Here is a 13,894-nt window from a genome sequence, read left to right on the forward strand (position 1 = left end):
CACACACACACAACCCAGTCACACTCACACTGACAATGACAACACCAACCCAGTCACACTGACAACACCAACCCAGTCACACTCACACTGACAACACCAACCCAGTCACACTGACAACACCAACCCAGTCACACTGACAACACCAACCCAGTCACACTGACAACACCAACCCAGTCACACTGACCACATCAACCCAGTCACAATCACAATGACAACACACACACACAGTTACAATCACAACAGCAACCCAGTCAGGTAGAATCTGGTGAGGTACATAAAGTCGACGTTGAAGGAGATTAGATCTTCACCTTCATTGACGTCATCATTTTCTCTGTCAACCTGAGCCTTCAGAACATACCGCTTAATGAGACGCTTCATGATCTTCTGCAGGAGGAGAGAGTGGAGAGAGTGGAGAGAGGGATGAGGGGAGAGGAGGGTGGGAGGAGAGTGCAGAAAGTTGAGAAAATATGAATGGGAGAGTAGTGGTGGAGAGGAGAGAGTTGGAATTATGAAAGCTGAAAATATTATACTAGGTATTATACGAAACTAAAACTAATCATGACAAAACTATTTAGCAAACTGAAATAAAATAATTAACAAACCCATAAGAAAAACTAAAACTTTACTGAAACTATTCTCTGACCCCAAAACGAATAAAACCCATCATGAATTTTGTGAATGCTTTAATTTTTTTACTCTGGGCAATACTCTAATGGGGTTTTCAAGATACTGAATGTGGTGGGTAAATGTGGACATGTTTCAAAAATGCCTTGCTTGTTCATCRCTATTTAACCTTTATTTAACTAGCCAAGTCAGTTAAGAACAAATTCTTATTTACAATGACAGCCTACCAGGAACAGTGGGTTAACTGCYTTGTTCAGGGGCAGAACAACAGATTATTACGTTGTCAACTCAGGGATTTGATCCAGCAACATTTCGGTTACTGGCCCAACGCTCTAACCACTAGGCTACCTGCTGCCCTGAACTAGCACTAGCTATCATTAGCTAACAGGGGAAAAAACTGCTAGGTGGCTAACTAATGCTGAAAAGTATTAGATTGGTGTAAACATGGGCAAGAGAAAGTTACCTTCCAACATGTTTTTTTGCACCAGTCTCTGCGCTATTCCTTTAAATCCAAGTCACATTGAGAATGATTTTATAATTTAAACATAACCTAACCTTAGCCCCTGAGAACCCATACAGCCATAGGGTTCTCATTTGAACAATTGACGCCAGTGGGGCAACTGTACCAACACTTTATCTACACGTTGATAATTACTACAGGCAATACGCTTTTGGAAACCTCAGAAATTCTACTTTCATATGTACCTTGAACACACTTTAATTATCAACCCAAAATAACTTTACCAGTACAAAAGACACACTTATTATGCGTGTTTATATTATGCGTGTTTATCTCAAAGATTCCCACTGAGGTTATGCATGGCACTTCCTGAGCTAATGGAAACTCGGGTGGGAACAAAAAACAAAACATCAGCTCGAAGCTGTGTTAAATAAAACATTAACTGTTTTACCACATATTTCCACAGAGGATGTCTTTTGTAAAGTTATTTTGTGATGATAATTAAGTTGAGTGTTCAAGGTTTCCAAAACCATATTGCAATAATGGATAAATTGTTTCCAGACAGATCAATTGTTTTCTTGACCAAATTACCAGCCAATCAAAAGGGACGTGGAATGACTCCAACGTAGCATTGGTGTCATGAAAAGGCCTWACCTAACCTAACCTATGACCTGACCCATCACCTTATGAATTACTGCCCCCAGTAGGAAGAAGTGACATAAAAAAACTCTTTAAAAACACACAAAACTATACCACACAATTGGCTCCAAGCCTCTCACACTTTCTGTCCCTAACACTAAAACTGAAATTAAATATTATAAAAATGAAATAGAAACATTTGTATACAACTATAACTAAATACAACTAATATAGAAACAGAAAACTATAATAACATTGAAGCAGTGTTGGAAAAAGTACCCAATTGTCATACTTGAGTAAAGGTAAAGATACCTTTTATAGAAAATAACTGCCTAGTTAAATAAAGGTTAAATAAAATGTAAAATTAAAAACTAAAAGTGAAAGTCATCCAGTAAAATACTACTTGAGTAAAAGTATAAAAGTATTTGGTTTCAAATATACTGACAAGTCACTTTTTTTYCCCCCAAGATGGCGTAGCAGTGTAGACGTGTTTTGTTTCATCCTCTCGTGTACGTTTGTATTTTTCGTATTTCTTGTATATATTGTAATTTTTTTTTCTAGCTCTTTTCGATTTTTAATCCGATTATACCTTCCGGTAACCTACCTCACCCAATGTGATACGGAATCGCTATTATTTTTTTAACTTTGGAACACATTCAAGAACCCCCAGCAGCTAACCAGCTAATCAGCTACAAGCTATTTAGTCATTTTTAGCCGCTGCTAGCAGCTTTTACCTTCTGCACAGACACCAGCCCTGTTATTAGCCTGGATATTACTCACCAATTTACCAGCATCGGACTGTCTCTCCACAACAACGCCGGATTCCTGCCGTAATCCCTGAGCCACTACTTCTGATCCTCACAGCTAGCTTGCAGCTAACGCCACTGCCACGAAGCTAGCACCAGTTAGCAAAACAATTCTACAATCACAACCTCTCTTTCGCCATCGCCATCCGGCTTGGATTCTCTGTCGACACGACCACGTCTGGTCGCCGACGAATACCCCATCCGCTGTGCCCTCAACCGGCCCTCGTCTGAGCAGACCCCCTCCGTCTGAGCACCACCCCCCGGGCTACTAACTTTAAACGTCGCGTGCTAGCTTAGTGGCGGCTAACCCTGCTCCATCTACGGCTGCCCCCCCGGACACTATGATCACTTGGCTACATAGCTGATGCCTGCCGGACTGTCCATTAATTCACGGTACTCCATTCTGTTTATTTGTGTTTTATCTGTCGGCTCTGTGTTTTAACTCAGGCTCTTTGTGTAGTCAATCCGACCCTCTCTGCCTAGTCGTCGCCATTTTTACCTGCTGTTGCTGTGTTAGCTGACTAGCTGCTTGTATCTCACCTGTTGTTTTAGCTAGCTCTCCCAATACAAGACCTGCAATCACTTTATGCCTTAATGTATGTCTCTCTCAAATATCAATATGCCTTGTATTACTGTTGTTCAGGCTAGTTATCATTGTTTTTGGTTTGCAATGGACCCCGTAGTTCCACTCTCCGTACCTCTGATACCTTCCTTTGTCCCACCTCCACACATGCGGTGACCTCACCCATGAGACCAGCATGTCCAGAGATACAATCTCTTATCATCACCCAGTGCCTGGCCTCTGCCTTCCGGCCCCCCTGTTATCCGCGCTGTCTACCCACCTCGTGCACCATACCTGTCTGCACATTTGCCAGAATCTATTCTACCACGGCCATAAATCTGCTCCTTTTATTCCTTGTCCCCAACGCTCTAGGCGACCAGTTTTGATAGCCTTAGCCGCACCCTCATCCTACTACTTCTCTGTTCCTCGGGTATGGGAGGCAAACCCAGGCTCTGCATGTCCCCAGGCACCTTCATTTGTTGACTTCTGTGATCGAAAAGCCTTGGCCTCATGCATGTCAACATCAGAAGCCTCCTCCCTAAGTTTGCCTTACTCACCGCTTTAGCACACTCTGCCAACCCTGATGTCCTTGCCGTGTCTGAATCCTGTCTTAGGAAGGCCACCAAAAATTCTGAGATTGCCATACCCAACTATAACACTTTCCGTCAAGATAGAACTGCCAAAGGGGGGAGTTGCAATCTACTGCAGAGATAGCCTGCAAAGTTCTGTCATACTTTCCAGGTCTATGCCCAAACAGTTCGAACTTCTAATTTTAAAAATGAATCTCCTCAGAAATAAGTCTCTCACTGTTGCCCTGCTACCGACCCCCCTCAGCTCCCAGCTGTGCCCTGGACACCAATCTGTGAATTGATCGCTCCCCATCTAGCTTCAGAGTTTGTTCTGTTAGGTGCTAAACTGGGATATGCTTAAAACTTCTTGCACTATAGGGGGTCGTGTTCCGCATTAGCATATTTGGGTCTCCAAATTAAACTGCCTCGTGCTAAATTCTTGATCGTACAATATGCATATTATTGTTATTATTGGATAGAAAACACCTTCTAGTTTCTATAGAAGTTGGAATTTTGTCTCTGAGTGGTACAGAACAATTTCTACAGCACTTTTCATGACAGGTTCAGATTTCAGAAATTTTTACCCCTGATCTGGGGTCTGTTTTTAAGGCGACAGTGAATGCTATGAAGAAACCGACACTGCCTACGTTTCCTCTGGGTGTCCTGTACGTCATCACGTTTTGAATGAAATCTATTGCACAATCACCAGCCATTATAAACCACAAAATGTTTAGGGACCGCCCTTTCTCGTCGTGCGCCTGAAGCGTGAAGGCCATGGGACTTGCCTCGTTCCAAATCGTTGTCTAACCAGCAATATTTCTCCGGTCATGTTTTCAGTCGTTATAGTTTGTTAAAAACATCATAATGTAGTTAATTTGAACCGTTTTATAGAATTTTATTCCGTTTAGTGCGATTTTTGAGGAATTCTTTTGTGCCACTCTGAAAGTTTGGACACGTTTTGGGGTCCCGTTCGCTTCGTGTAGTGGATATTTCGAAGGACAGAGGACACTATCGACCAAAGACGTTTATAACATAGAAAGGTACATTGCCCAAGTCTGATGGAAGAACAGCTCAAAGTAAGCAATATTTAATATGATAATCGTGTTTCTGTCGAAATATTTTAACGCATATTTCGCCATTTTGTTTGGTATAGCTTCACTTGGCCAACCCTGTATTGAAAAGTAAGGATAATTTAAAAATGGTAAATTAGCGGTTGCATTAAGAACTAATTTGTCTTTCGATTGCTGTCAACCCTGTATTTTTTAGTCAAGTATATGATTAGCTTTCAATTAAACTAGATCACTCTGATAGATGACGTCAGACATATTGAGGCTTGATTTCCTAGTATTTTTATTTGTGTAACCACGGTTTTTTGTATGGCTAAATATGCCTTTTCGAACACTGATATGTATATTGTAAAAATGATGTTACAGGAGTGTATCGAAGAATTCTGAGAAGGTTAGTGAAAAAATTAATATTTTGGCGGTGATTACGTTTAGCGTCTCTTTGGCTGGAATCGATGCTCTGGTAACGTTTGCACATGTGGTATGCTAACTTATCGATTTATTGTGTTTTCCGCTGAAAAACGCTTAGAAAAATCTGAAATATGGTCTGAAATCACAAGAACTGGGTCTTTCCATTGCTATGCTTTGTCTATTTTATGAAATGTTTTATGATGAGTAAATTGGTCATACACGTTGCTCTATCTAGTAATTCTAGTCGATTTGTGATGGTCGGTGCCAATTGTAAACTGTGATTTCCTACCTGAAATATGCACTTTTTTCTAACAAAAACTATCCTATACCATGATATATGTTATCAGACTGTCATCTGAAGAGGTTTTTTTCTTGTTAGTGGATATCAATATCTTAGTTGAGCGAATTGGTGATAGCACCTGAAGGAGTAAGAAACTGATGGAGTTAGAATAGTGGTGTATTTTGCTAACGTGTTTAGCTCTAAGATTACTATTTTGTCTTCCCTGTAAAACATTTTAAAAATCTGAAATGGTGGCTTTATTCACAGATCTGTATCTTTCATCTGGTGTCTTGGACTTGTATTTATGATATTTAGATGCTACTATCTACTTGTGAAGCTATGCTAGCTATGCTATCAGTGTGTGGGGGGATGGGGGGTGCTCCCGGACCGGGGTAGAGGCTCGTTAGAGGTTAACACCCCGGCAGTCCTACAATCTAAGCTAGATGCCTCAATCTCACACAAATCATCAAGGAACCCACCAGGTACAACCCTAAATCCGTAAACATGGGCACCTAATAGACATTATCCTGACAACTTGCCCTCCAAATACACCTCTGCTGTCTTCAATAAGATCTCAGCGATCACTGCCTCATTGCCTGTATCCGCTACGGGTCCGGGTCAAACGACCACCTCATCCACTGTCAAACGCTCCCTAAAACACTTCTGCGAGCAGGCCTTTCTAATCGATCTGGCCAGGGTACCCTGGAAGGATATTGACCTCATCCCGTCAGTTGAGGATGCCTGGTCATTCATTAAAAGTTACTTCCTCACCATATTAGACAAGCATGCTCCGTTCAAAAATGCAGAACTAAGAACAGATATAGCCCTTGGTTCACTCCAGACCTGACTGCCCTCGACCAGCACAAAAACATCCTGTGGCAACTGCAATAGCATCGAAGAGCCCCCGCGATATGCAACTGTTCAGGGAAGTCAGGAACCAATACACGCAGTCGTCAGGACGCAAGGCCAGCTTTTTCAAGCAGAAATTTGCATCCTGTAGCTCTAACTCCAAAAAGTTCTGGTATCTGTAAAGTCCATGGAGAACAAGAGCACCTCCTCCCAGCTGCCCACTGCACTGAGGCTAGGTAACACGGTCACCACCGATAAATCCGTGATAATCGAAAACTTCAACAAGCATTTCTCAATGGCTGGCCATGCCTTCTTCCTGGCGACTCCAACCTTGGCCAACAGCCCGCCCCCCCGCTGTACTCGCCCAAGCCTCCCCAGCTTCTCCTTTACCCAAATCCAGATAGCAGATGTTCTGAAAGAGCTGGAAAACCTGACCATACAAATCAGCTGGGCTTGACAATCTGGACCCCCTATTTCTGAAACTGTCCGCCGCAATTGTCGCACCCCCTATTACCAGCCTGTTCAACCTCTCCTTCGTATCATCTGAGATCCCCAAGGATTGGAAAGCTGCCGCGGTCATCCCCTCTTCAAAGGGGGAGACACCCTGGACCCAAACTGTTACAGACCTATATCCATCCTGCCCTGCCTATCTAAGGTCTTCGAAAGCCAAGTCAACAAACAGATCACTGACCATCTCGAATCCCACCGTACCTTCTCCGCTGTGCAATCCGGTTTCCGAGCCGGTCACGGGTGCACCTCAGCCACGCTCAAGGTATCTAAACAATATCATAACCGCCATCGTAAAAGACAGTACTGTGCAGCCGTCTTCATCGACCTGGCCAAGGCTTTCGACTCTGTCAATCACCATATTCTTATCGGAGACTCAGTAGCCTCGTTTTTTCTAATGACTGCCTTGCCTGGTTCACCACTACTTTGCAGACAGAGTTCAGTGTGTCAAATCGGAGGGCATGCTGTCCGGTCCTCTGGCAGTCTCTATGGGGGTACTCAGGGTTCAATTCTCGGGCCGACTCTTTTCTCTGTATATATCAATGATGTTGCTCTTGCTGCGGGCGATTCCCTGATCCACCTCTACGCAGACGACACCATTCTGTATACTTCTGGCCTTCCTTGGACACTGTGCTATCTAACCTCCAAACGAGCTTCAATGCCTACAACACTCCTTCCGTGGCCTCCAACTGCTCTTAAACGCTAGTAAAACCAATGCATGCTTTTCAACCGTTCGCTGCCTGCACCCGCACGCCCGACTAGCATCACCACCCTGGACGGTTACCTAGAAATGTGGACATCTATAAGTACCTAGGTGTCTGGCTAGACTGCAAACTCTCCTTCCAGACTCATATCAAACATCTCCAATCCAAAATCAAATCTAGAGTCGGCTTTCTATTTCGCAACAAAGCCTCCTTCACTCACGCCGCCAAACTTACCCTAGTAAAACTGACTATCCTACCGATCCTCGACTTCGGCGATGTCATCTACAAAATAGCTTCCAATACTCTACTCAGCAAACTGGATGCAGTTTATCACAGTGCCATCCGTTTTGTTACTAAAGCACCTTATACGACCCCCACTGCGACCTGTATGCCCTAGTCGGCTGGCCTCGCTACATGTTCGTCGTCAGACCCACTGGCTCCAGGTCATCTACAAGGCTATGCTAGGTAAAGTGCCCGCTTATCTCAGTTCACTGGTCACGATGGCTACACCCACCCGTAGCACGCGCTCCAGCAGGTGTATCTCACTGATCATCCCTAAAGCCAAAACCTCATTTGGATGCCTTTCCTTCCAGTTCTCTGCTGCCTGCGACTGGAACGAATTGCAAAAATCTCTGAAGTTGGAGACTTTTATCTCCCTCAACAACTTTAAACATCTGCTATCCGAGCAGCTAACCGATCGCTGCAGCTGTACATAGTCCATCGGTATATAGCCCACCCAATTTACCTACCTCACCCCCATACTGCTTTTATTTATTTACTTTTCTGCTCTTTTGCGCACCAGGTATCTCTACTTGCACATGATCATCTGATGATTTATCATCCAGTGTTAATCTGCTAAATTGTAATTATTGCATTTATTGCCTACTCCTCATGCCTTTTGCACACATTGTATATAGATTCTCTTTTTTTCTACCATGTTATTGACTTGTTTATTGTTTACTCCATGTGTAACTCTGTGTTGTTGTCTGTTCACACTGCTGTGCTTTATCTTGGCCAGGTCGCAGTTGCAAATGAGAACTTGTTTCTCAACTAGCCTACCTGGTTAAATAAAGGTGAAATAAAAAATATATTAAAAATATATATAAAAAATATACAATTGAAGGTGTACCTGTGGATGTATTTCAAAGCCTATCTTCAAACTCAGTTGCCTCTTTGCTTGAACATCATGGGAGAATCAAAAGAATCAGCAAGACCTCAGAATTTTTTTTTTTTTGTAGACCTCACAAGTCTGGTTCATCCTTGGGGAGCAATTTCCAAACGCCTGAAGGACCACGTTCATCTGTACAACAATAGTATGCAAGTATAAAACACATGGGACCACGCAGCCGTCATGCCGCTCAGGAAGGAGATGCGTTCTGTCTCCTAGAGATGAACATACTTTAGGTGGAAAAGTGCAAATCAATCCAGACAAACAGCAAAGGACCTTGTGAAGATGCTGGAGGAAACAGGTACAAAAGTATCTATATCCACAGTAAAACGATTCCTATATCGACATGACCTGGCCGTCAGCAAGGAAGAGCCACAGCTCCAAAACCGCCATAAAAAAAGCCAGACAATTTCAACTGCACATGGTGACAAAGTCCGTACTTCTTGGAGAAATGTCCTCTGGACTGATGGAACAAAAATAGAACTGTTTGGCCATAATGACCATCGTTATGTTTGGAGGAAAAAGGGGGGGAAAAAGCCGAAGAACACCATCCCACCGTGAAGCACGGGGTGGCAGCAATCATGTTGTGGGGTGCTTTGCTGCAGGAGGGACTGGTGCACTTCACAAAATAGATGTCTCATGAGAGGATGGAAAATTATGTGGATATTGAAGCAACTCTCAAGCACATCAGTCAGTGAGTTAAAGCTTGGTGGCAAATGGGTCTTCCAAATGGAGAATGACCCCAAGCATACTTCCAAAGTTGTGGCAAAATGGCTTAAAACTTCTTGAGGGCCGGTGGCAGTATTCGGTATTTCGTGCCCAAAGTAAACTGCCTGTTACTCAGGCCCAGAAGCTAGGATATGCATATAATTGGTAGTATTGGATAGAAAACACTCTGAAGTTTCTAAAACTGTTAAAATAATGTCTGTGAGTATAACAGAACTGATATGGCAGGCAAAAACCCGAGGAGAATCCATCCAGGTTTTTTTTTTTAGGTGTCTGCCCATCCAACAGTTTCAGGCTTGTTTTTTGAAAAATGAGCTAGAATTTGTAGTATTTCTAGGTGGCTCCCATTTTTACTGTACTATTGTGACGCGCGGGGATGAGGGCGCGCACTTCGTTATTTATCTCCGGTAATGAACATACTATTCTCTGTCTTAAATTTGATTGTTTATTTACATATTAGGGTACCTGAGGATTGATTAGAAATGTTGTTTGACTTGTTTGAACTAAGTTTATTGGTAACTTTTGGGATTCCTTTGTATGCATTTTGAACGAGGGAAACAGGTGGATTACTGAATCAAGAGCGCCAACTAAGCTGACTTTTTTGGGATATAAAGAAGGACTTTATCGAACAAAACAACCATTTGCTGTGTAGCTGGTACACTTGGGATAGCAAACAGAGGAATATCTTCAAAGGTAAGTGATTTATTTTATCGCTATTTCTGACTTTTGTGACACCTGTGCTGGTTTGGAATTTTTTTGTCATGCTTTTGTATGCGGGGCGCTGTCCTCAGATAATCGCATGGTATGCTTTCGCCGTAAAATCTTTTTGAAATCTGACAAGCGGCTGGATTAACAAGAAGTTAAGCTTTTAAATGATAAAGGACACTTGTATTTTCATGAATGTTTAATATTACGATTTTGTATTTTGAATTTGGCGCGCTCCGATTTCACCGGATGTTGTCGAATTTGATCCCACTAGAGGGATTTTTGCACTAAGAGGCTTTAAGGACAACAAAGTCAAGGTATTGGAGTGGTCATCACAAAGCCCTGACCTCAATCCTATAAAAAAAATTGTGGGCAAAACTGAAAAAGTGTGTGCGAGCAAGTAGTCCTACAAACCTGACTCAGTTACACCAGCTCTGTCAGGAGGAATGGGCCAAAATTCACCCAAATTATTGTGGGAAGCTTGTGGAAGGCTGCCCGAAACGTTTGACCCAAGTTAAACAATTTAAATGCAATGCTACCAAATACTAATTGAGTGTATGTAAACTTCTGACCCACTGGGAATATGTTGATAGAAATGTAAGCTGAAATAAATCATTCTCTCCACTATTGTTTTGACATTTCACATTTTTTAAATAAAGTGGTGATCCTAACTGACCTAGTATTAAATGTCAGGAATTGTGAAAAATAGAGTTGAACCTTTCTGGCGCAGGCGTTGCGCTAGCGACCCACCTCGACAACATCCGATGAAATTAAAGAGCGCGAAATTCAAATGACAGAAATATAATTATTTAACATTCATGAAAATACAAGTGTCATACATCAAAATAAAGCTGAACTTTTTAGGGATAGGGGGCAGCATTTTCACTTTGGATGAATAAATTGAACTGCCTCCTAYTCTGTCCCAGATGCTAATATAGGCATATTATTATTACTATTGGATAGAAAACACTCCGAAGTTTCTAAAACTGTTTGAATTATGTCTGTGAGTATAACAGAACTCATATGGCAGGCAAACTTCCAAACAGGAAGTGGAAATTCTGAGGCTGGTTGATGTTCAACTCATCGCCTATTCAAATCCCAGGAAGATATGGATTTGTTTGCACTTCCTACGCCTTCCACTAGATGTCAACAGTCTGTAGAATGTTGAATGAAGTTTATACTGTGTTTTTTTTGAATTGACACAGCGGTTATTTGTGCATTAACCTTCCAACGGCCCTACCGCCGCCGGATCCGGGAGCACCCCCCACACCCCACACACTAATTATGCAACCTAGCATAGCTTAAAAGTAGATAGTAGCAGTCTAAAAATCATTAAATCAACAAGTCCAAGACACCAGATGAAAGATACACACTTGTGAATAAAGCCACCGACTTCAGATTTTAAAAATGTTTTACAGGGAAGACAAAATAAGTAAATCTATTAGCAAAACACGTTAGCAAAAATAACACCACTATTCTAACATCCATCAGTTTCTTACTTCCTTCAGGTGCTTATCACAATTCGCTCAACTAAAGATATTGATATCCACTAACCAAGAAAACCTCTTCAGATGACAGTCTGAATAACATATTCATGGTTATAGCGATATGTTTTGTTAGAAAAAAGTGGCATATTGTCAGGTAAAATCACGTTTACAAATTGCAAACCCCCATTCACAAAAATCGACTAGAATTAACGTAGATAAGCAAACGTGTAATGACCAATTACTCAATCAATAAAACAATTCTCATAAAAAAGACAAAGCATAGACAATGGAAAGACCCAGTTCATTGTGATTTCAAACCATATTTCAGATTTTCCTAAAAGCGTTTTGTTCAGCAAAAACACTATAAATGCGATTAAGTTAAGCATACCAACATGACAAACGTTACCAGAGGCAATCGATTCAGCCAAAAAGAGCGCTAATAACGTATCACCGCCAAAATATATTAATTTTCTTCAACTACCTTCTCAAAATTCTTCCGAGACACTCCTGTAACATCAATTTTAACATATACAATAACAGTTTGTCAAAAGGTGCAATTTAGCCCATTACAAAACCGTGGTTACACAAACTAAAAATACGAGAAATCAAGCCCAATATTGTCCTGACGTCATCTATCAAGGTGATTAGTTGTAATTGAAAGCTAATCGAATTACTTGACTAAAAAATACAGGGTTGACAGCAATCGAAAGACAAATTAGATCTTTATGCAACCGCGGATTGTACATTTTTAAAAATTATCCTTATTTTCAAATACAGGGTTGGCCAAGTGGAAGCTAACACCAAACAAAATGGCGAATTATGGCGTTTAAAAATATTTCGACAGAAACAACGGTTTTATCATATTAAATATTTGCTTACTTTGGAGCTGTTCTCCCATCATATTTCTTGCGCAATGATCCTTTCTATGTTATAAACGTCTTTTGGTCGATAGATGTCCTCTGTCCTTCAAATGTCCAACCACCAAACGACCGACTCCCTAAAACGTGCTGTCCAAACTTTCAGACACGCACAGATAACAAAGAAATTCCTCAAAAATCCACTAAAACGCTATTAAATTGATATAAACACGGCCTCAAATTACTACATTATAGAGATTGTTTTAACCACTATATACGACTGAAAAACCATGACCGGAGAAATATTGCTGGTTAGAAACGGATTGGAAACGAGGCAGGAGCCCGCATGCGCCTTTCACGCTTGAGGCGCAGTTGAGAAAGAGGGGTCCTCTGACATTTTTTCACATTTACAATGGCTGTGAACGTTTCCATCTGCTTCTTGCAAACGTGATGACGCTACGGACACCCAGAGGAAAGACCGTAGCAGTGTTCGGTCTCCTTCAATAGCAGTTCACGTGCCTTATTAACAGAACCCCCCAGATCGAGGTAAATTTCTGAAATCTGAACCCTGTCATGAAAGTGCTGTAGCAAATTGGTCTCGTGTACCACTCAGAGACAAAAATTCCAACTTCTATAAAGACTAGAAGTGGTTTCTATCATGACAATAATAACACATAATATGCATATTTACTGACAAGAGTCAGCACGGGCAGTTGGTAATTTTGGAGACTACAAACTATGCTATGCGCGGACACAGCACCCCCTATTCAGTTTCAAAGAAGTTAAGAACAAGTGTATCTTTATATCTATGTAAAACATGGTATCTTTCATCAAAGTTTATGATGAGTATTTCTGTTATTTGATGTGGCTCACTGCAATTTCTCCGGATATTTGAGGCATTTCTGAACATGGTGCCAATGTAAACTAAGATGTTTGGATATAAATATGCACATTATCGAACAAAAAATAAATGTATTGTGTAACATGATGTCCTATGAGTGTCATCTGATGAAGATCATCAAAGGTTAGTGATTCATTTTATCTCTATTTCTGCTTTTTGTGACTGCTATCTTTGGCTGGAAAATGGCTGTGTTTTTTTGGACTTGGCGGTGATCTAACGTAATCATATGTTGTGTTTTCGCTGTAAAGCATTTTTTTTTAAATCGGACACGATGGGTAGATTAACAAGATGTTTATCTTTCATTTGCTGTATTGGACTTGTTAATATGTGTGAAAGTTACATATTTCCCCAAAATATTTTTGAATTTCCCGCGCTGGCTTTTCAGCGGAATGTTGTGGGGGTGGGGTTCCGCTAGCGGAACGTGTGTCCTAGAAAGGTTAACGTCTTGTTAATCCAGCCACTGTGTCAGTTTCAGAAAGGCTTTACGCGAAAAGCACACCATGCGATTAATCTGAGGACAGCGCCCCGCATACAAAAGCATGAAAAACATTTTTCAACCAGCCAAGGTGTGCCAG

At 41.5% G+C, this 13,894-nt stretch overlaps 1 protein-coding gene across 1 annotated transcript in view; it reads right to left on the reverse strand.

Moving 5' to 3' along the window:
* Positions 1-234: 234 nt before the first annotated feature.
* The window catches only part of LOC112069832 (short transient receptor potential channel 7-like), a 94,462-nt gene continuing 80,802 nt past the window's right edge, over positions 235-13,894 (reverse strand). Inside the window, exon 10 of the mRNA XM_070438712.1 lies at positions 235-384. Coding sequence (XP_070294813.1) covers positions 235-384 — 150 coding nt within the window. The remainder of the gene's footprint in view (positions 385-13,894) is intronic.

Source organism: Salvelinus sp. IW2-2015, unplaced genomic scaffold, assembly GCF_002910315.2.
Source record: "Salvelinus sp. IW2-2015 unplaced genomic scaffold, ASM291031v2 Un_scaffold1128, whole genome shotgun sequence".
NCBI classification, from domain to species: domain Eukaryota; kingdom Metazoa; phylum Chordata; class Actinopteri; order Salmoniformes; family Salmonidae; genus Salvelinus; species Salvelinus sp. IW2-2015.